The 23,882-nt window shown below is 36.7% G+C and overlaps 2 protein-coding genes across 3 annotated transcripts in view; one reads left to right on the top strand and one right to left on the bottom strand.

Annotated features, from left to right (window-relative positions):
• Positions 1-23,882, top strand: part of PI4KA (phosphatidylinositol 4-kinase alpha) — a 64,312-nt gene that overhangs the window by 11,014 nt on the left and 29,416 nt on the right. Inside the window, exons 11-20 of one of the 2 annotated variants that reach the window (XM_069795077.1) lie at positions 277-468; positions 1,243-1,343; positions 2,095-2,224; positions 3,289-3,418; positions 4,096-4,191; positions 4,934-5,117; positions 5,846-5,949; positions 6,947-7,115; positions 10,856-10,906; positions 23,653-23,761. In XM_069795077.1, the coding sequence (XP_069651178.1) occupies positions 277-468; positions 1,243-1,343; positions 2,095-2,224; positions 3,289-3,418; positions 4,096-4,191; positions 4,934-5,117; positions 5,846-5,949; positions 6,947-7,115; positions 10,856-10,906; positions 23,653-23,761 (1,266 nt within the window). Of the gene's footprint in view, positions 1-276; positions 469-1,242; positions 1,344-2,094; positions 2,225-3,285; positions 3,419-4,095; positions 4,192-4,933; positions 5,118-5,845; positions 5,950-6,946; positions 7,116-10,855; positions 10,907-23,652; positions 23,762-23,882 lie in introns of both variants that reach the window. The other variant, XM_069795076.1, reaches the window with a different exon arrangement.
• SERPIND1 (serpin family D member 1) lies at positions 13,859-22,308 on the bottom strand. Its single transcript, XM_009916185.2, has 5 exons — positions 22,156-22,308; positions 20,031-20,902; positions 15,895-16,168; positions 14,767-14,911; positions 13,859-14,361 (listed from the first exon to the last, which is right to left on the bottom strand). Exons 2-5 carry the CDS (start codon positions 20,884-20,886, stop codon positions 14,170-14,172), a joined length of 1,467 nt encoding a protein of 488 aa, XP_009914487.2. The 5' UTR covers positions 20,887-20,902; positions 22,156-22,308; the 3' UTR covers positions 13,859-14,169.

The raw sequence follows: 23,882 nt of genomic DNA, 5'->3' as shown, positions 1-23,882 counted from the left end.
GCTATAAAATTTGTATTTTGAAATGTTTCCATGTAAAAAAAAGATGCTATGGAAATAGAAAAAAAATATTTTGAGCACCACTAAAAGGATTAATAGGTGGTGTTTCAATTGTCTGCTTACTGGTAGACTTTGCTATGAAATTTATTTTTTAGGTAGGGGATAAACTTTAGGAAATAATTCCATTTATAATGTAAGAATGCATCTTTTATATGCCGTCATTCTGATACACTGACTCCCATCCTGCTAGTATAATGCTATTTCCTTTTATTTCTTTAGACCTTCCCAACTCATTTGTGAAGGAAATCCACGATTTTGTGCTAGAGCAATTCAACAGCAGTCAATCAGAACTTCAGAAAATCCTTCATGATGTGGACCGACTACACAATGAACTGAGTCCTTTAAAACTGCGTTGTCAGGCTAATGCTGCCTGTGTGGATCTCATGGTGTGGGCTGTGAAAGATGAGCAAGGTAAAAAACGCTTTTCAGTCTCTGGAATGTCTGTCCTTTTTTTGTTGTTGTTGTTGTAAAAATACTTGCAAGTTCTCTGAGAGTAGATGATGCTCAGAGAAATATAAAATAACTTTCAGTGAAATACTCTTTGCTATTAGAATACAAGAGTAAAATTTCCATCAAAAAGTTGTGAAATGAGTTGGCTAGGTAGTTAGACATCTCTTCATAGAAATGGAAACAGAAACATCCTATTGGCGTATCTAGAAAAGATGGTATAATTGCTGCTTTACGTGCAGCTGCTTATTTTCTAGTTTATTTTATGTTATTATTGCTCTTAGTGTCTTAAATGTTTCTCAGTCATTCTTTGAAAGAAAATGTTTTTTCTTCATTGCTAACAGGATTGGGAAGCTCTTTCTCACTTTTTCTCAATTGTCTCAATTTTCTTTCTTGTTGCATAATTCTTACACATCCTTTGAATAAGTGAAGGATTTTTTCCTTTGGACCTTGCAATACTTCATTTCTGTCAAATGTGGAGTACACTCAAAATCAACTTTAAGTACTGTAATTCTTTCATTCGTAGTGTTTGACAGAGCTGTTTGGTGCAGATACTAAGTTTCCAAAACTGTTTTTTGCAGAAGCAGCACTAAATCTCTTTGAGGAATTGTAGTATAAGGACAGTGAAGCTGAAGTATTTTCTGCACTCTTTTAGAAATTCCAGTAAGCATTGGGTTGCGTGTGGCCTAATAACAAGTCTGATAAACATACATTTTTCTGTTGGATTTTTTGTTTAAGGTGCAGAAAACCTTTGCATCAAGTTATCAGAGAAGCTGCAGTCAAAAACCTCAAGCAAAGTCATCATTGCTCACTTGCCACTGCTAATTTGCTGTTTGCAGGTCTGTCTTTACAGTATTTGACATTGCTATATCAGTGAGTGAGAGTTTGGGGAGTTTTACAGGTTGCTAGAAGAGCACTTTTTTATTTGCTGTTTGTATTGCTTTCCATCAATGTGTTCTACGTTTGGATGTTAGAGGTCTGGTGTGGAAACTAGAACTGCAGTAGAGTAGTGCTTTCAGAATTTTCTAAGCTCAGCTACTTCTTGAAGAATAATATTCATTATTTTTTTTAACCAGTATTTAATTTCTGAAATATTTAGCTGCTTACTCCATTACATAAACAGTTAAAATACTGGGACTGGCAGATCACTGAGTTGTAAGACTAAAGCTTGGTTATTCTAATTTTTATATCTTCTTACCGGGCACTTATTCATTGTCTTACAAATGTGGTGTTTTCCACCACGTAGTAAATAATCTGGATTCTCTAAATGCTGGAACTTGCCCAGTAACTTTATTTTTAGAGTGTGAAGTTCATTTCATGTAACTCCTGTGAAGTCACCGTGGAAGAAAGCAAGGCATGGAGCACTCTAGGATAACCTAAAAGAATTACAGGCTTGAAATGTCTAAATTTTCTGTTAAAAATTGAATCTCTCAAACTATGTATGGGTTGTTTTGGTTTGGTTTTTTTGTTTGTTTTGTTTTTTTTTTATTGAGCTGAAGGTGCAGGCTTACAGTTGAAATAAAAATTGTGCTGTTATATTCTAAAGCTATGTTCCTTTTTTTTTTTTTTTTTTTTCCTTCTCTTTTCTAGGGTCTAGGTCGTTTGTGTGAGAGGTTCCCTGTTGTGGTTCATTCTGTCAATCCATCCTTGAGGGACTTTCTTGTGATACCTTCCCCAGTGCTTGTGAAACTTTACAAGTATCATAGCCAGTATCACACAGGTAAAGGAAAAATGTCTGTGTTCCAAAGGATATGCTCGTGGTTGTTTTCCAGCTTGTATGGCTTTTTGATGCTTTTGGATATTTCATGGTGATACAGCTGTAGGGGGAAATGGAGATGCATTTGTGATTTTTTTTTTTTTTTTGGAGGTGGAGAGGACGAATGCAAATAAAATTCTGGTAGAAGTGTATCTAAGGGCAAGCAGTATATATAGAACTACATTTTATGCTAGTAGCAATATTGCTCTGCCTCTTCTGCTGAAACCAAGATAGTCTTATCTCAAGCACTTTTGTCCTAAGTGAGATCACCAGCAAGTGTAGCGTCATACTGCAGTATTGAAGGTTGAATTATGTGTGTCAGCCTTCTGCACTCAATTCAGAGCAGTTTGCTTAGGGCTTTGTCCACATGGGCCTTCAGAAACCTCCAAGGACAGAGATTCTACAACCTGGGTCAATGCATAATTATGTTCCTAGTGGGGGCAGGAATCACATATCCAGGAGGATCCTCCCTTGTTTCAAGTTGTGGCTGTTCTGTCTCATTCTCCCATGAAGCCTGCTTCTGTTTTGTCGGTAACCTACTTCATGCTTTGGAAGGCAGCTGTTAGGTCTGTCCAAAGCTGCCTCTTCTCCAGGCTGAACAAGGCTGTGTTCCTCAGACTCTCCATACAGGTCCTGTGCTCCAGCCCCTTGACCATCTTGATGGCATTTGGCAGGGTTTTTGTTGTTGTTTTTAAATTGTAATATCAAGTTATGATTTCCAAAGATAAAAATATTCAATTTAAATCACTTGCTAATGCAAAAGCAGTATTATAATGCTAAAGCAGAACAGGTAAAATGAGAACTGAAGGTGACTAAATTTAGGAATAATTATTTAGGAATAGTTAAATGCAGTAGTATCTTGCATAGCTAGTGACAACACATGCACTTCCAAAGTTCTTCAGCTCAGCTCTGAGCTGTAAACTAGGCTGTTCTGCACTCACCAGATACTGTTCTGCCTGTGTGCTCTCATCTTGGGGAAAAAAGCTATTTCAAACGGTGTTGATTTCCATGCTCTGTGTTCTTAGTAGGTGGTAATGACATCAAAATTAGTGTAACCAACGAGCATTCAGAGTCCACTCTAAATGTAATGCCTGGCAAGAAAAGTCAACCATCCATGTATGAGCAGCTGCGTGACATTGCCATAGACAACATCTGCAGGTAAGAGAGAGATTTCCACCATATGTTGGAATATGTGTTCTATTACCCTAGTGGAAAAGTATTGTGACTGTTTAGAAGGTGCTGCTCTGTGCTACTATAAAGGCTTTTTGCCTTTTTTGATCGTGACTTTATTTTTCTGCAGACATCACTTGGTTTTGTTTATGTCCTAATTGTAAAGTAATAATTCAGTCTCATTGTTTTGCTTCTCACCTATGTAATTCATGCTACCCACCATTTTGATACTCAGCAGGGTTTTTGTTTTCTGTTTGGATTATCATATTGAGTGAGCCTCCTGTAACAGAATGATTGTTACGCACTCAAATGTGGGCAGTGTAATGATTATTCTTCCCTTCTAGACAGCTACAGAAAGCTGGAGGGAAGACAAATAGTTGGTCACTAGAGACAAGGGACTGAAGTTTCTAAAGCAGTGGATTCTGAATTTACCTTACTGCATATCCCCATCTTTATTGTTGCTGGAGAAAGCAGCAGTAGAAACTCCACTCATTTTTTAAAATAAATCTGCAGTGTTCCTAGGCAGTGAGTTCTTATACTTCAGTATAAACTTTTTTCCCTTATACCTGGTGTGCATTTACAGTTGTAAAATGTGAAATGTTTAATTCATGCTTTTTTTTTTTCTCTAGCTATTCTAAGAAGTTTTCTGTTCATTGTTATTCCAGGTGCCTGAAAGCTGGCTTGACTATAGATTCGGTGATTGTTGAGGCCTTTCTTGCCAGTTTATCTAACCGTCTGTACATCTCTCAAGAGAGTGATAAGTAAGTTGTTAGTCATCAAACCAATTTTTCCTTCACTCAATGAACCTGAAGCTTATTCTAAGATATAAGCACAGGCAGCATTATTTTAGAATTAAGTGTTTCTGAGATTAGTGAGCTTGTATGTGGGGTCAGGATCTTCCCATGCAAATCTTTGCAGAGCTGAGCCCTTGTTTTCGTACTGAGAGGTATGGATTAGTTTTTATCTGATTGAATCAGCAAATCTTTGGTGAGTATTAGCCAATTTTGAGTCCTAGATTGAGTGATACTCTCTCTGTTGTATCCTTCAGGCTTCAGCTATCTTTTACGGCTTGACACAGCTTGTCACTTGTGGCATTTGACTTGCTTAATTTTTAAGAGACCCAACAAGAAACCTCCAAGGGGGGGTCCTATCATACCTGGTCTGACTGTCATGTCTTAATGTTTTGCAGATCACTTTTAACTCTTTTCACTGTTGTTTCTGGAACAGTTTGTTCATGGATTAGTGTGGGTTTCTTGGATAGTGCATTTGTGGTGGTGGGGTTTTTTGTTTTTTATTTTGAAAACCAACTTGTGCAAGTGTTTCTCTAATGTTAATGTTGGGAGTAGATGGGTATATAGAGTGGCAATATTAAAGGTGTTAGTGATGTTTAAATTTAGTATATGAACCGTTTCTTACATGAAATCTAACCATGCTTGGAGGTCTTGATAACTGTTGAACAGTTACATGTATGGTTTTGGGGTTTTTTGTTTGTTTTTGTAACAGGGAGGCTCATTTGATTCCTGACCACACAATTCGTGCTCTAGGGCACATTGCAGTGGCACTGAGGGACACCCCAAAAATGATGGAACCCATCCTACAGATCTTACAGCAGAAGTTTTGCCAGCCACCTTCTCATCTTGATGTACTTATCATTGATCAGCTGGGCTGCTTAGTCATCACTGGAAATGTAAGGAAAGAACTGGCCAAGAGAGTGCCAGTTCATGATCCCTTTCCTTTAGTTAAAAGGAAATGTATTTTAGAAACAGCATTTGCAGAAGTTTTTTCTTTCTTCACCACAGGTATGTGCTTGTACAATCCTCATGTCTCTGTGACATCAGAAAACAAAAGCTAATTAATAATGTGTAAGATGCTGTCCCTGTAAGGAAGATTAGTCACCATAGAAAATCATAAAAGTGTTTTTTAAAAAAAAAAAAAACCCAAAACTATAAAAAACCACCAAACTCAAATGTTTTCAAAAGTTATTAAGAGGTTTATAAACTTGGCCTATGTCCTGAATAGGTGCATATTATCTTTTTTCATAGCAGTACAGCCAGCCTTCTTCAGTCATACAAGGATTAACTGACTTACCATTTCCAAATGTAATTTTTGCCTCTGAGCAAGCAATTAATGGCCAGAACTCAGAAGCCTGGAAAAAAGTTTTCCATCAGGAAGGTGGAGTTAAAGAACTTAATACGTTTTGTGTAATTTGAGCAATTAAAACCACTAATGAAAGCACTTCCACTTTGTGCTTTATGGAAGCTGAAACTGTTGCTCAGACTACGACTAGATACCTATCTGAAGAACTTCATAATACTTAGTGTATTTTACAGGATTGTTCTTTAAGGAGATTGTATTCAATAAGCTCTACTTAGTGATTTGGGGGGTTGTTTTTGTTTGTTTGTTTGTTTTTTACAGCAATATATTTACCAGGAGGTGTGGAATCTGTTTCAGCAAATCAGTGTTAAAGCAAGCTCTGTTGTTTACTCTGCCACAAAAGATTATAAGGATCATGGATACAGGTAACACTTAGCTGTGTCCCTTAAATGTATGAATACTATATCAAATATCCTTTATGCTACATCAGGGATTTTCACTTTTTCCCAGTTTAAGTTTTATAATGAGGTTATAAATAGTACTGTTCTTTTTTCTTTGATGGTAAAAAGTAATATATTAGTTTGAAAAGAGTAGCACTTCATAATGTAGAGATCCCTAAAAATGTTTTCACTACAGGTAGTACTGATTTCACACTCTTTCCCTGCCGTCCGTCCCCCCTCCAAGGAGTTTGTAAATGATAATTAACATTGATGACTTACATTATCTCTAACTAGAGTAATTAATCTTTTAGCCTAGAAAAGCTAATGAAGTTCCATTGGTTTTTTTGTGTGTGTGTGTGTTCTGTTTTTTTTTTTTAAATGTGGTTCCCATACTTGTTAGGGATTAAATGCAAACCATTAACAATTTAGTTCTTGGTATGTAAGTATGCATTTTAGTCCCTGTTATAATTAAAGATTTTGACTGACTTCGTTGGTAGTTGGGGTAGGCTGGATATATTTTAACATAGTATGTGAGTAACCAAGAAGACTATTTCTGTCAATATGTTTTAACATGCTGTCTGACCCAAAGCAATCTCAACTTTAACAATAACTGATACTAGTTCTGATTCTGCTCAAGAGCTTTTCTAATCCAGAAGCACAGCCCTTTACTGCTTCTTGTCTGTAGCCATATCTGCTACAGGAAAGTAATTTTCTTTGGCCATGGTAGCATCAAAAATGAAATGTCCTCCAGAGGCAAAGTTTACAAACAATTTTTCACTTAATACTGGTTGCATTTCAATTATCAATAAAGTGATGTGCCACTATTCATACAAACAAAAAATAACCCCCCCCCCCAAAAAAAAACTGAGTGAAGAAAATCTCAGTAGGCTTATTACAAGAGTTACTATAAGCATTATGAAGAAAGCACTGAAAATATAAAACTTTGAGGAACTGCTTGTTTATAACTGTTCTTTCTTCTCAGACACTGTTCCTTAGCAGTCATTAATGCCCTAGCTAACATCGCTGCTAATATTCAAGGAGAACACCTTGTGGATGAACTACTGATGAACTTGCTGGAACTGTTTGTTCAGCTTGGGCTAGAAGGAAAGAGAGCTAGTGAGAGAGCAAGTGAAAAAGGACCGGCATTAAAGGTCAGATATTTACTGTTTTTTAATAGTATGCAGCTATGCATTTATACAGATGGCACTACTAAATATAGTCTTCTGTGTGTCTTTTGAACCAAAACCATGCCCTTACACACACAGAGAAAATATCATGCTTCCTTAAACCTAAGAATGTGTTCTGATCATGGAATATGAGTGCAGATCTGTAATGCCTTTTGAACACCTAAATTATCTGTGTAAATACCTGAGATAAAGGAGTGATATACCTATTGTTCAGCTGAGTTTGATTTTGTGTGAGGCTAAGTAAACTGTCTGGAGTGTTCAGCTGTAGAGGCAGAGCTTCAAAGAGAAATACAGAATGCTGATTACTGAACTCCTCTTACTAATTCTTGAAATGTCTTTAGATGTGACAGAATTCTACTTCTAATTTTAGTGGTGTCATAGGATCATAGGAAAACTCAGGTTGGAAGGCACCTCAGGAAGTCACCTAGTCCAACCTCCAGCTTGAAGTAGCCAGATGATGTGATTGTGATTAATCCTGAGTTGCTGTTATGAGTGCGTGCATCTTGATTTTTTTCCGAGATCCAAGTTGATGCAAGCCTATCCGTCTAGGCTTATAATGGAAACAGTGCAGTGAAGTGAAAATTAAAGATTTAGTTAAAATCTCTGCTGATTTTTAGGAGCACTTTATTTAGAGAGCAAGTTTATTCAAAAAGCTTTCCTAAGAAAGAGGAGACTTGTCTCTTAGACTGATTTGTACGGTAGGAATACTTTGCAGAAAAGTAAATTTGAGTGGTTTTGTTGTAAAATAGAGTTCTTCTTAAACACAGCTTTTAACTGTGATTTGTAAAATTTAATACATACTGTCCTTTAAAAGTCTGTGAGGGGATCCAGAAGAAGCATGTCTTTAAATGCTAGCTAAATTTCTGCAGGAGCATTTTATATGCAGATTACTTTATTCATTCAGAATTCTCTGCTTTTTTCTTATGTGAAGACTTTTTCACCTCATTTCACACTAGCTTTTCTTCCCATTTCAATAAAGTATCCAGAGTACTCGATGTGCCTATTCTATTTAAACAGCAAACTAAAATCTCATCTTTGCTCTGAAATATACTCATAAACAAGCTTTAACCTTGACTTCTACTCTTGAGATTTATATTATCATTTGAAAAGCAAAGTGTGGTTGCTTCCTACTCATCAAAAATCAGAGCCGCCTTCTGGTTATGTTCCTCCCTAGTGTTCAAATGCATTCTAAGCACTTCCTTAGGACAACTTTTAAAAACTCATGGTGTTTGATAGTGATTTTATATATAAAAAAATACACCTGTATATTAACAATTCAAATGTGTTCATAGTGGAAATTTAAGCTTTTCTTGGAGATGCCGTTTGGGAGCTGTTCCCTGCTTTTTAGAGCAGATAGTAACACTTCCTTTTGAAATAGGCACATTTTCCTAGTACTAAGGGGAACAATGTTTTTGGGTTTTTTTGTCTTTTTAACCTCTTTTTTCCCTCCTCCTGTGCATGCTGCTTAGAAGTGCTAAGTTTTGTCTTTATCCTTTTATGGAATAGGTGAAGTCTCTTGGTAAATCCCTCTGAAATGAATCTGTTTGCTTTGAAGATAGACTGCGTTTAATCAGGAATGCCAACTCTTCTAAAAGGGGACTACGTACTAGGACATGTCTAGAATCTGCTTTTCATGAAGTCTGTGGTGGAAAATCTCTCTCCATGGGTTTCATAGGTTCTTTTAACCATGGATAAGTAAGCTGAAATGGCGAAAACCAAATTGTAAACGTTGCTCTAAAATGACACTTCTAAGTTAGTTTTCACCCTCTTCCTTTCAGGGATATTTTTCCACTGTTTCAGTTTTGGAATCACTATAGGAGACAGACTGCTGCACTGACTTAGATTTGCCTGCAAACTGAAAGATACATGATTGATTTAACATGGATTTGAGCTAGGAGGCAGTGTTTCTTTTCCTATGAAGATACCGATAGCAGTTTTTACTAGAACACTCTCTATTCAGTGTAGAGTAAAAGTTAAGAAAGGTATTCTGAAGACTGGGTTACTTGATTTTCAAGAAGAGTTAAAGTAGGTAAAACACTGCGCATGCTGTGCTCCCAAACAAAAGCAGTTTTTTTCTTTGATAGTTGTCAGATTGATTGCTTATGTTCTCTGTTTCTCAGCATACCTTATAATGGACTTAAATTTTCTTGCTAACCATTAAAATGCTTCAGTGGCCTATTCTGTTTTAAATCAGATCTTTCAACCATGCAAAAGTGGCTTCTGTGAGGGGAAGAAAAATAACTTTTTTTTTTTTCTCCCCCCCCCCCATTGCTGGTATTTGACAGGAATGTCCCCTGAGTACGCCCAGGGATGGAAGATCCTTCATCCTCAGTGCCATATATTATCATAAAGAGGCTGATTATTTTTATAACAAAAATGCTAGTATAGAAGTGGGTTTTCTGCAGTTCTATCTGTTGGCGTCATGTCCTGGGTTCTGGCTATCTTAGTTAGCTTGCATATCTACTCTGACTCTGCAGCAGTTTGTCACGTGCAGTGGACTGTCCTGATGCTAGCAAAAAAAAATAGTGATTTTTTTCCAGTTGCTCCAAGCCCTTAGAGTGACTTGAGTGGTGTTCTTTTTTTCCCTTCAAAATATTTAAGCGTCCATCTTTTGTTTTGCTTTATCTTGGACACTACAGGAAAGATAACGAAAATATGTTTTAGTTGGGTTGGATCATAATTGTTTCATCTGAAGACTATTTGGTGATTTGGTGCCCTCTCCCAACTTTTCCTCTTTTTTTTTCTTTTTTTTTTTTTTTTTGCTTCCTTTTGGTTTATTCTACTTTATGGAAAGCTTTACCCTGTTAGCATGTCTGCCTTGCCTCCTCCCTGTGGGACCAGTGGTCTCTGTACCTGGTCTTTCTTTTGTATGGAGGAAGCTGGAGAGTTCTCTCCCTCCCAGATCCAAGGTGGTGGGATATGGGAGGTAGGGAAAGACTTTAGAGAGGAGATGTCTCTGAGCACGATATCTGTGCTATCATTGTTTGTCTTATCAGAGAAGGTGTGGGACAATGTGCTGTGTACAGTGAATGTTTTCAGTTTTTAAACACTGTATTTAGCCAAGAGCAAACACACTTTTGCATAAAGTGCAATTAAAAATGTCCTAATAAGTCAAAGGAATTTTTATTTTCCCTTACGCTTCTTGCATTTCAGTGGAAAAGGCTGCTCACCCAGCTTAAATAAGTTCTTGAATATGGTATCTTTTTACAGACTTGTTATTTTTTGCTTCATTTTGGTAGTAAAAATAGACTTTTTGGTAAACATTTGACGCTTCTCTGTGGCCACCTGTTTAATGTGAGCATTTTTCTTGCAGTTGTTGGATGTCCGAGTAGACATGGTTTCGATGAATATTTCCTGCCCTTTAGGTCAAGGCATAGTGTCTGACTTCCAAATATAGAAGATCCTGTGCTCAAGATCCATTAGAAAATGGAAAACAACCTTTCAATGAGGGACATCCCAGTCTATGAGCAGCCACCTGAAAAGCTTTGTTGAAAGACTCCTGGGTGTCCCAGTCCTTTGGATGTCTGGGGTGCTCTCTTGGTCACCTTGTGCACATCTATTTGCAAGATACAGAGCTGTAATTGGCAATGTATGTTTTCATTTGCAGAGACAGTAGGAATGTTTGATGCTTGAAATACATCTTGTAGCAGGTATTTCAGAAATGCTTTTGTAGATGTTTTGATAACTTCCTTTTTGTTTTCCAGGCCTCCAGTAGCGCAGGGAATCTGGGTGTGCTTATTCCTGTTATTGCTGTGGTGAGTATCCAATGGTTGGGTTGTTGCAAACAGAATAATTTTTCTCACATATATCAAATACCGGTGCTATTTCATGGTCAAATGGTTTGATCAACAACTAGTGCAGAAGTAAGCATCCAAGAGAAATACAATCCAAGTATTGTAAAGTAATATTTCTTGCTCAAAGAGGGGGGGAAGCATTTGTTTAATAATGACATGTCTCTTAAAATAATTAATTTTTTGTGATTGAGAGTTAGATCGTTGCTAGTCATGAATTCAAGAGATTCATGAGCTAAATAATACCACAGGGGATATTTCTTTGAATAGTGTTTGGCATGCAATGTAATAAACAGCATGTATGTGTGGCCTGAGGAGAAAAGTGAAAAACAAAAGTTAATAGAAACAGAGTTAAAAATACATCTTAGTTTGGCAGCACAGTGAATTCTGCTTCTTAAAAGGAAAAGAAAAAAAGAATCATTGAGGAAAGGGAGGAAGTGTCCTATGTCTTCTGAAACTAGAATTGGTTGTCATGCTGAAAGCATTTTAGGAAATGGGCAAGTACACTGATGTCCATTCCAGACTCATTTATTTTGATGTATATCTGGTTTTAGTCTCAGATGACAACTTCTTCCGGGGCAAAAGGATTTTTTTTAACAAAGTGTAACTACTAATTCAGTCAAAAATTGGTGTGCAACCATTCTAGATCTCCAACAGAAAATTTGGTATGTCCAAGCTGGGTTTCCAGGTCAGTAGCGCTAGTTGCCTAACTGCTGTAGCTTCTACAAAAAATGTCTGAAAGATCCATAGACAAACTTAACCTTACTGGAGAACAAAAAATGATCATGTCACTTTTTCCCCTCCTGAACTTGAATTCTTCTGTGGAGCTTTTCCTGCACAGCTAGTGGGACAGAAGGGGAAAATGTATTACATACTTGCAGTAGGCATGCCTGCTTGTAATTTGCTCATACTGCACATCCATTAACAAACAGAAAAAATCATTCATTTCATACTTTGCCCTCACAGACCTCTTTACAGAAGCTTTTCAAAGAGAGGAGCCTAAAATTAGCACTGGTTAAAGATCAAAGAATTGTTTCTTTCCTTCCCCTGTCTTTTCCACCAGTTTGCAACATAGGCTCTTCCTGAATTCACCAGTGATCCCAAAGGCCAGATTGTAGCTTTACAGAAATGTGTTTATAAATGTCTTGCATTCCTGTTATTGAATAGGTGCTCAGTTTTTGCATGAACTAGCTAGTCCTGTGTTGAGAGATATGTTCCAGTGGGTAGTATTTTTCAGCTGTTAGTAATGCCAGCACCGATTTGAGTGAAAGCAAGATCATTCCTTGCATATTGAGAAAAGATTAGTACTTGTTAGAGACTTGATATAAAAGTTATGAAAGTACTTTTCTGTTTCAAATTTTTATTGATGATATATCTGTTCTGAATAGCTGGTGATAACTGCATTTTTCTTAACCAATGTGACCTTTAAATGGAGTCAGATAGTGCCAGAATCTGAAGCAAGAGTTAATGGTTACATTATGGTTGTTGAAGCAAATATTTGACTTTCTTGCACAATGTATGAAGATCATGAGTTTTGAGCAGTAGCTGATTTGCTTTTCTGCTTGAGTTCTTTCTCTTGAATAATTCCTGTTACTTAGGTCTCAAAACCCCCATACTTTGATGCTCCAACTCATTTAATCATTGATAAACTAATGAAATCTGGAGCATGAATATTTAATTTTTTTTAGTATAGATAAAACAATAAAATGTATATATGATTGTTAATAATTTCTGTTGTGAACCTTCAATACTGAAAATTTTCCCCCCACTTAGTGGGCTTGTAAGCAAGCAGTGTGAGACATGAATAGAGAAACATCTGAGCTTCCTATTCGATATCAGCTCTTGATCATCTAATACCAATATTTCACTGGCTGTCACATTAAAAAGTTCTAGGGGTGTGTGCAAATAACTGTAGTAGATGCAAAATTACAAATGTCACTATATAAAAGCAAAATGAAATGAACTAAGTTAAACTTAATATTGGAAAACACCTTTTTAAGAGAATTCCTAATCCTTAAAACAACTGTTGGTTTATAGCTTAATTTTGCGTATTTTTGCTAACATAAAACAAATTTATAATATGAATATATTTAGATGGATACAATATTTGATACAGCAAATAGTAATAAAAATACCATCACTGGCTTGTGAGGTACCTGTTTTTAAAATGTATGATGCAAAGGAAGGTATGCAAAGGTGAGTATGTTCATTGGCTTTAATAACTTGAATGTAAGATGCAACTCTGTTCCTTGTACTGGGTAGGTAGTAATATGCTACAGACTTCAGGTAAATTTTCACTTTTTTCAAACATGAAACAGGCTTTGTACAGCATTCATGTTAACAGAATTATTCAGAAAGTTTACAGTCTTAGTTTGACTTGAAAGGTTTTGTCCGCTGAATCAAGTATGGAGAGTGTATTTGAATTCTTACCAAATGTTGTGACTGCTATAAATCACACTTTTTTGTAGAGAGGATTAGGTGATACTGGGCCGGTAAAAAGAGCATTTTGCTAGCTGCTTTCACTATAAAAGGTATTCTAAGGATCTTTATATAATTTACCTGCTTGGCTAATTCTGATACTGCTTGTACTGGTGAAGATGAGAGAACTGTATTGAAACCATACCAGTTAGGTTGGGGAAAAGTAGTGGATCCATTAGTATTTCATTCTTCCAAGATATTTTTATCTCCTCTTATTTGGTACATGGGTCCATAAGGTTCATGGTGTGTAGGTCTGCTGAAAGTTAAATAATGCAAGCAGAAGAAAGAATGTAGACACTTAATCTTTTTCAAGTTAGATTATGTAAAATACCCAGGAGAGACTTGGGCTTCTAAGACTGATCAGGTATTCAGGATTTCCTTATGCCTGTTTATTATGAATAGGCATCCTAGCACAAATTTAGAGCTAAACTTCAAGAATCCAGATAGTCTAAATATTTTATTGGTTACATTTTATACACTGAAGTAGAACACATGTAAGTTACTTTGTGATTTATTTTTTTTAATACACTTGTATCGATACATGCCACTAACCATTTTAAATTGCAGTCAAATTATCTACTGCTATGAGTCCATTCATGTGAAACTACCTGTAGATAATGTATTTTCTTGTGATACCAGTGGCTTTTGTGTTAGCTACTATGACAATAAAAATTCCTGTACGATACTGGTATATTAATGTGTAATTATATAGCCCATGTGTAACAGCCTGTTGAAGGTCTTCCCTGCTTTTAAGACTTGGCTGGGTTGACAACTCTACCCATGAACAGGAGGCAACTGGTACGATGTTCATAGATCAGAAACAAAAAGGGGCGGTCGACAATAAAGCGAATCTGAGTAGAAAGAGGCATGAACCCAACGTTGGTTATTGCTCCAGCCTCTGTGCCTTCCTCATTCACAGTTATCGTGCCTTGATGATTGAACTGTTTAAACAAACAAAAAAAGGAAAACAAACAAAAAAGAAATTGAGGATCTTGTAAGTACTCAAATGATATGCTCACAGCCTTCCCCCTCTCCATGTCCTGCACATGGCTCCCTTGTGACGCTCTTGCTGGTAACTCCTATGTGGCAGCAATCCTTTGGTTTTGGTTTGGGAATAAGCCTGTTCCTGACTGACCACAATGTTTTCAGTGCCTTTGACGTCTGATTAAACATGTTCCTCATTATATGAATAGTCAAGGACATGCAGAGAAACCCATATCCCTATGTCCTCTAAGAAAGATGAGAAAAAGTATTATTTTAACTTACTGTGAATTATTTTTACTGTGTTGCGATGTTTTCAGGTGATATAGTTTAATCAGAAAGGAAATGAAAAGAGGAGTAAATACCCTGTCAATGGTGACTTTCTCATCTGATATACCAGAGTAGTCGCCTTTTTCATTGAATAGTTCTTCTATTCCCATGGATCTCAGATAACCAATCAAGTTATAACTCTTCTCCAGCTTAAATTTAGGCAGAACCACTTCTCTTGTTCTAGTAAAAATAAAAACAAAAATGAGAAATCATTAAGGAGATACATATTTGCATGACTCCTTTGCTTTACATATCTGTTGTGGTTTGGGTTTTTTTGCTGTCTTCAGCAAGCAGGACACAGAAATATACAGGACTGTTTACTGTCCTTTTACTTTCAAAACTTGGGCATCATTACTTTTAAACTGTGTTTTAAAAAATTAATTCCCCTCCCAAAACTGTTAGTTTGTAATTTAATATTTCAGTTAACGATGATTTACATTATTTGTGTGTGTAAGATACGTAGCCTTGAGCAGTTCAGTACATGGTTGGATATGCTTGTAATAAAAGTTGAACTGTCAGATTTTCTGGAGTACTAAACTGGAGGTTTGTCATTTAATGTATACAATAGAAATAGGTTGGCTTCCTGAATAGCACATCAAATCAGTTCTTTTTATCTTTTTATCAAGTCTGAAGACAGATATCACCTTGTCTGTCATCTTGCACAAGAGAGGCTGTCTGATTTTTATTCTGTCCCGTAATGGTGATGTCCCTTGTTGATTACTGAATGTGTCCCTTTACACAACAGATATGTTGAAATGCATAGTGCTGAAATGAACGTAGGCTGCTTTCCATATGATTGACATTACTCTGCATAAATAGCCTGTTGTTATCATACTCCTGTTTTTCCTCCTCATTGTAAACTTTATCAGTAATAACTTTTTCTTTAAATCTACAACATTAACTACTTAATAGAAAGGATTCTTGGAACTCCCATTAGAATTTTCCACCTCAATCATCCTTGATTTCTTGACAGCATTTAAATTTTGAGATATCACTGGTCCTTATTTCTGATTCAGTAAATCCATCTTTTGGGGGGTTTTGTTTAGGTTTAATGTTTTTAATCAAAATATCATATGTTATCTTCTGTGCTCTTTACTTACCCTTGCCAATCTCATCAAGAAAATACATTAAGACTTTAGCAAGATGTACTTTTTGGCAGATACCTGTTTGTCATGCTCTTCTGCCATTTTTCCACCACGTGAGGTGTTATCTGCTTTTCTAGGGCTTTCATGCCAGAGAGTTTGTGTGGAAGTACAATCAGCATGCTGATGTTCCCCACGAACGGGAGCTGGATCGCACTGCAGTCTAGCTCAGGGTCTGCAGCAGCTAGGAAGTTCCCTTTAGTCTGCATCATAGGAACCTTTATTGTTTGCTTCTCATTCAGTCGGAAACTTCTCTTTGTGGTCATTTCCACTGGAAACTTATTCTCCCAAGTTCCTGTTAATACAATGCAGAAGACAGATAAACAAAAAAACCCAAGATCCTTGTTTAATAAAATATTCCCAGAATAACAGTTTACATTAAGTTTTAACTCACGTGAATTGGGAATTACTGTAGTAGATTGTTGATTTCAATTAAGCCTGAATAAGAAGACAAGTTTTAAAGTGACTTCAAAATTCCTGGCTTTCTTTCTAACTTAACATTTGTCTGATTTGAATGTTCTGAATTACAAAGGCAGGTAAACAAACTGGAAATTTGAAAGGGCTTGGTGTGTACTATTTTTTTCCACAAGGAGCCTAGAAATTACAAAGTTCAAACAGATGGAAAATATTTGACAGGGTTTGCACCTAGCGAAACAACTGACAGTTGTGTTTTTGGAGAGATCTGATACTTGAAACCAGACTGTTTCAAGCATCAGAAATGCCAAACTAAGTAATGACTGTTTTCATTTTGCATAAAAGATATTATGCTGAAGGTATTACCTTGACTTAGTCCATTCAAGCCATTTAACTTTCTGTCATAAGACATCCTGAAGAGTTTGGGTGTTGACTGCTTAATTTTATGACCCAGTTTGATGGGATTTCAGCACACCTATGTGAACCTGTCATCTGACAGGTTTATGCCCAAAGAATACAGCTCAACATATTTTGCAGCCCTGAAAGCTGTGCCATCAGGGTTTGAATCTTTCTAAGTGAAGATTGTTTGGGTACCCCAAATATTTATCGACTGTGTAAAAGAAGGTGCTTTTTTAAAGTGGTGTTCCTACTGATCTGTTGTCAGAACTGAGGCTCTTAACAAGCAGACAAAGCTAGGATTTTATAGTGGAAATAGGGTTACTGGTATTTCCTGTTAAAACTCTGGATTTTAGGTCACTGTTGGCAAGCAAGTAGCTGGGGAGCGTGGCTGTAACTGTGTGGAGACTACAAATTTAACCTTAATCGGTAACTTTTTTTGTAAAAGGTTGCAAGTGATGCTGAGATCCTTAATCTGACTTTGCCAAATTGACTGTGAAGTAAGAAAAAAAGCCTTAAGTCCAACTTTCATTCTAATAGTTTCTCAGTATGTTGGGCTGATGGGGAGCAGTTTGAGAAGTGATCAGACTGTGGTTAATATTCTGAAGACAATGGGATATAAAATGGATTATGCTATTCCCAAACAAATTGTCTCACTTCTCAGGAAAAACTAACATCTGTCTGTTCTTCAGGGAGCAGAATTCACAGGTATAGGACTCTAGCTAGCTAAAGACACAAAGCTGCGGTGGGTCAGGGGAGCTTCAGCAGCACTGTGATCACCTGAGGGAGACATTTATCAGCTCTTCCTAGTAAAAGAGAGGGGCTGGAGAACTTTTTTCTTGACTTCACTTTTGCAGATGTCTTTGTCTTGGAGTAAAATACTGTTCTCCAGCAGGAGGCATGTGGTCTTCTGGGGTCAGCTGAAAGCAGTTGCCACTTTGACTTTTGTGACTTCCTGGTTTGAATCTTCCCACCAAGATGTCTTTTAGATCCATCTGTGGTGGCAGAAGTTGTCTCCATGATTGACTTCTTTCTTGCATTCGTGACTAGAATCTCATAGGAGCCGTTTTGGATTTGTCAAAATTTGTCAGTTATCAAAAGCTGCCATGATCTACCATGGCTAAAATAACCAGCTCCTACTTGATAGGAAGCTCATAAATGACTGTTCAGACCTCTGCAGAATGGAGGGTAGATCTCAGTTGGAGGTAGACTGGACACCTATACCAGAGAAGACTTGCTTCTTACCAATGTGAAGAGTTTCCAATACTTTCTTGATAGTATTTAATATAAAAGGAGCTTGAGACTTCATGGTGTTTGGCAAGTATCCCATTACCCAGTATCACTTGTACTGAGCATTTCTGTGTAGCTGAGACTACTCATAGGTTTCTTAGCTCTGAGGGCTTAACAGAGCTTGTCTGCAATGGTACAGACAGTGTAAATATTGTAAATAGAAAGATGTGGACAAAAACTAGCATGTCCAGAAGGACTCATGGGGAAACTAGGAAAGCAGGAGCAGAACTTGCTTTTTAAATGTTCGGTTCCACTCAAAATGGAATTACCAGGAGACTGTCACTGTAAGATGAAAGAATGGAATACAGCAATATAGAATTGGTTTTTTTGGTTTTAAGTGTTAGAAATTACAGCCTTCAGCAGACAGCACCAAGGCAATTTGGCCTAACAGGACTCCATGGCGAGAAGAAAAAGCCAAAAGTCTTTTTGTTCGTGATGACTCAAGAGCTGTTGCATTTTTGGTGGTGTTTTTGTTATTTTGAGATAGCAAAAGTCTTTAATAATTTCAGAGTAAAACAAAAAGGTATTTTAAATTTGACCAAACTGTGAAAAAATTATGTATCTGTTTTACTTTGCATAATCCTTCTCTTAGGATGGTCTAATGGACAGTAAAGCCATGTATTTAATATATGATATGATATGATAATCAGAGATGTACTTAAGGACACAAGTAAGTCCCTTTGGGATCATATTTCAGAATAGGGGTTTATTTGGATCTTATGCTAATGACTGCTTCAGATCTTTTGAAGAGGCAAGTGGCATTATGCAAGGAAGGAACACCTTGCAAGTGAGTGGGAAAAGGTACATTTAATAAACTTATAGGAATGGTGTTCCCATAAGTTCCTATAATCAAATGCTGAGAAGGCAGGTATAAGAGAGCCCTTGAGCATTTGTTTCCTGGAAGCAGAGACATAGTTGGGAAAAAGAAATTCCTTTATAAGTTATGGAAAGGAGTACATTGTACTTACAAACACTGATATTCTTTTGTGCTAATTTGTCTTTCCTTACCAGTGTTTTAAGTCACCTTCATATGATTTTAATCTTAAACACTCAGTTACAGATTTCCTTTTTTTTTCCTTAGTCCCTCTTTCATTGGCACCTCCCACCTCTTGCTCACACTCAGTTACAGATTTCCTTTTTTTTCCTTAGTCCCTCTTTCATTGGCACCTCCCACCTCTTGCTCATTTAATACCATTTTACAATTTTGTTGAAAAATTATCAAACTTTCAACCTGAGACAGATAACTAATGTTGAAAATCTCACCACAGGCTCTTAGTTTAAGTGTAAAGAAATTGAAAATAAGGATTTATAAATAAGTATTATTGTACAGTCTTTACTTCAAGCTTCTTTAACTGTTCAGCCTATAGTAATACATGTAGTAGCCCATATCAGCAGACAGTTCATACTGAATGAAGTATTGCAAGTGGTGAATGCATTTGTTTTTAGCTGTAGAAGAATACTGGTTTTCTTATTCTCTTCAGTCCCCTGTATAGGCTTGTTGACAAGAATCATGCTCTGATCATATAAAAAAAACCTGATCATATAAAAATATACATACTTTAAGCTGAAATAGTTTATAGTCATTCCTATGAATCCTGAATACTTCACAAATGTTAAGTGTTTTAACTGAAATCAACCTGTACCATTTCAATGAAGCCGATAACTTGAAGCAGGACTGAATGTGACTAATAACTTGCACATGAATTAATAACCTCACCATCTGAGACTCCTGCAAAGCTTATGCTTTCTGAGGCTATTCTGCATTCATATGTTGCTTTTTTAGTCTCACTTTTAGACTATAAGGTTTTGGATGTAAGAAGTATTTGCTGTATTTATACAATACCCACTAACTTCAGGGCATGACTTGAATGTCAGTGTGCTACAGAAACGTGAAAATGGGCTAATAATAGACATTCTTCTTAATGAGGGAGTTGATAGGCTTTTTTGAACTGTAAACTAGATTTAAGTTCAGTCTGGGATTTCTAACGAAGTATGCAAGTGAAGTGAATTGCGAACTGAGAAAATCCATTGCTAAGATTGAAATAACAGATTCTTACCTTTAAAGTAAAGACAGTTAAGAATCATCATTAGCGTTGTAGGGTTTACATTCACAAGAGCTTCCTTTATTAATCCTTTGGTCAGCTTCAAGATGCGTTCATTGGTTTTAGTTATGAAGTTGGGATCTGAAAAATCGGCTGGTTGGGCATCAGCAAAGTAGTATGTCTTCATATTGTTTCTGAAATCATTCAGAATAGAAAAGTCCTTCTGAATGTAAAGATCATTGACAGACCTCAGTGTATAACCAAAATTGCGCCTGAATAGCCGATGAGTGAGTTTGCGGAAGAGATTATGAACAGTCATGAGCTCATATTTGGTGCTGGCGTTAACGAAGTCTTGAAAGCCAAGAACAGATAATACTTCCTGCTGAGTTTGACCCTTTAGACCCAGAGAAATCATAGCCATTGCAGTGGAAATGCCAACAGGAGCCATGAGAATGTTATCTGAAGAGTTGGCTTTGTCTGCCACACTGCGGTAAAGGTTGAAGCCAAAGTTTGCATTGAGGATATTGAGGCGCTGGATTCTGGTTTTGCCTTGGAATAGTTCAAGAATATTTCCTTGCTGAATTTCAGAAATCATGTATGGGCCAGCATCAATAATATCACTGTAGTCATCTTCACCCAGTATCTTGTCGAGATCTAGATAGTCCTCTTCCTCCTCCTCTTCAGGAATCAAGTCATTAGTGATAGTGTTTTCTCTGTGGAACTCTGGTGGTAAGTTTGGCATATCATAGGTCTCATTTTCATGTGGCTGTGCGTCTTTAAGGCTTTCAAAATGCTCAGTGAAGTCCTTGACTCCACAAAATGTGGAGGTTATGATGAGAGCAAGGGCAAGCAAATGAAATAGGAACTTCATTCTGACAGGTCAAAACCTGGAAGACAACATAACACAGCTGAGAGAGCACAGGGTAATTGAATTTTAGTTATCTATTCCCTAATTTTAGGTCCACGCTGAATTCTGCCACAGCAGAAGGTCTATAGTTACCTTATTCAACAGCAGGTTTTTTTAGTGGAACAGAGCTTAATTAGATGGATATCTGTTTTACTGGTAATCAGTTTTGCTTACATAATGCCTCCAGCCTGCCAAAGAATTGATTGACCTCCTCCTCCCATGGAAGTTGTCATTATTGGCATGTTTCAGCAGTAACAGACACATTACCTAAAATATGCGGGGCTCCTTATTTATAAATCCGTAGCACTTAAAATGTGTACTAACTGTGTTACTAGCATATGCTAAAAATATGACATGAAGATAAGTTTGAAGATTTGAGCTTGGTAGGAGGAGGGACTAGGCATCCACTGAAGCAGCATACCAGAAGGCTGAGATGTACTGAAGAATTTGAAAAACAGACAATCTGTAGCTACAACAAAAAAATGGAGTTTTATGAGAGTGTTTTTGGAAGAGCAAAGCTGAAATTTGATGGAATAAGGGAGATCTAGGGATTTGGCAACAAACCTGGAGAAAGATGTGCATTTGTGCTAAATACCATTAGTGGGACTGCACTGTTAAAATAAAAATGTTACTATGATGTTGATTAGAATGTTTTTTTAAATTAGCAAGTAGTCCAAAGAGCTGTTCTGGAGAAGTAAAATATGTAGGTATACATACCTGTACATCTGTGAATAAAACCAGTGCTTGAAGGAAGATATTTTCAGACATGTTGTAGCAGGACTGAAGTAACTGAACTAACTGTTTAATTTTTGAAACTCTGCCCCTGAACTGAAATCCTAAAAGCATTAAAGGTGATTATCCCATACAGAAAATGAATTCTTTTGCAACAAGGAAGGATCCACAGAAGGTGCTTTTAAAATGGTTTTTATATTGTGACTTAACAACTTGAGTCACTTTTTCTTATTGTTTCTTCATAAATTCATGACTTTTTTTCCCCGCCCCCAGAAGTCAGGCCCTTAGGGCTGAGGTACTCTGTCCAGGAACCATTGATAAATGTTTTCTGCTTTTGGCATAGAAGAATTTGCTGTCTGTAGTTCCCAACTTTACATTCTCGTCTTCACCGATGTTCAATTATTGCTTAGCTGCACTTAAGCAAAACATTCCCCCACTCTGCAGTATATATGTCTTTGGTCAGATCAACCTAAAATAACAGAAGATGTAAATGAAGCTTACCTTTAAGCCACTGTACGGAAAGGATGTGTTGAATAGCTCAAGTAAGGGGAATGGCAGGGTTTAAATCTGAACTTTGACGCTAGTTTTTTGTGTATCTCCCAAAGTAAACATTCTCTAAACCAAACACTGCTAAACTTACTTCGTCAGCCAAAATCCCTCCCTTGCTTAGTGATCTCTGCTGAATTGTATGTTGTTTGTTGAACTACTTTTATGGCTTTGCAGGTACTTGTTCACTTTTGAGGAAGATCTTTGAGCAAAAATTGGCGTGTATGTAAAGTTTGAAAGTCAAGCATGCACATAAACTTGACTGTTAATGACTAGTAAAAGCCATGTTGCTGCTATTTTGTGCTGAAATGAGGGGGCATATTACTGCAAATATGATTGAGACTGCTGTGGTTGTGATGGTCATCCTTCTTCAGTCAGTGTTATATTGGTGCAAACATTTGCGTTGGACAAGCAACTTTTTACCATAGTGCCATTTACCAGCTTAAACGCAGATTAATTTTACTATAATAAAGGGATTTTTTCTTTCTTTTTTTTTTTAAAGGAACAATCTGCCTCATAATTTACAAATGTATCCAAAGTAAGCTTTATATAAGGTTTCACTGAAATACTGCTGGCTGTCTTACCTCAAGGGAATTATTGTACAGTTAGAGAAAACTTCTTCAAGCTAGGTTAGAATCTAGCATTTTCTTAATAAAGTTTACAATAATAGTACAGAGTCATATTGGTTAAAGCTCACAGTTTAATGAGCCATTTCTTTCACTTTTTAAACACTGCCTGTGCTTCTAACACTTTTTAAGATAACACATGATGAGCTTTGTTACATAAATTTATCTAAAATTGTGTTTCATGCTGGCTGGGAATATAAACTGTGCTCCTCTAGTGGTAGCAGCTGTTTGTGCAAAAAGTAGCAGAGAATTTTAATAAATGTGTTGAAAATAATGCTCTTTTACTTGCTTGTTTAGATAGTAAATTCTCCAGGACTGATGTCATTGTGTGCGTGGGTGCAAACAATGAAAGATCCCCAATTGGTGCCTCAATGTATTTCCACAAAGCCAATAAACAATAGCAACCAGAAGTATGTTTGACTAATATTTATTTGGTTTTGAGTTCCTTTGCACTGAAGCAAAGGGGCATGGCATTGTCTTCAACACAATTTAAAGGACCATGTGGTCTCTTCCTCTCTGCAGTTGATAGTATGCTAATATTACAGTAACCTCTGAAGAAAATACATATCAGCATGGTATTAATTCCTGTGTAAAACAAAGGAAATTCTTACTTCAGGCATCTCAAATGTTAGCATTTCAGATATTCTAACAAGATCTAATTTTCTTCAGTATAACAATAGTAATGTAATAGTAGTTTTTATAGGTGACAAAGGATATCACCTTCATAAATCATAGTAAAGAAGGTATGTGAATTGATTCCTTAGCATGGAATTAAGTTGTTGTAGCTGCCACCATTTTCTAATGTTAATTTTTATTTCTTTGGTAGCTCACTAGACGCTTGCCACCCATCAAGGAGGCCAAGCCGAGGTTGCAAAAGCTCTTCCGTGACTTCTGGTTGTATTCAGTGCTGATGGGATTTGCTGTGGAAGGATCAGGTAGTATAAATTCTGAGAGCGCAACATTGCTGCTCACATTTAAACTCTTGTTGAATCTAAGTGTAACTGAAAACTGTTCACTGTAGGCTGAAATAGAATTAGAGGCATAAAGACATTACAA

This window comes from Haliaeetus albicilla, chromosome 10 (genome assembly GCF_947461875.1).
Source record: "Haliaeetus albicilla chromosome 10, bHalAlb1.1, whole genome shotgun sequence".
In the NCBI taxonomy this organism is placed as follows: Eukaryota; Metazoa; Chordata; class Aves; order Accipitriformes; family Accipitridae; genus Haliaeetus; species Haliaeetus albicilla.
The sequence above is the reverse complement of the archived record's forward strand: the minus strand, read 5'-3'. Positions and strand labels throughout refer to the sequence as shown.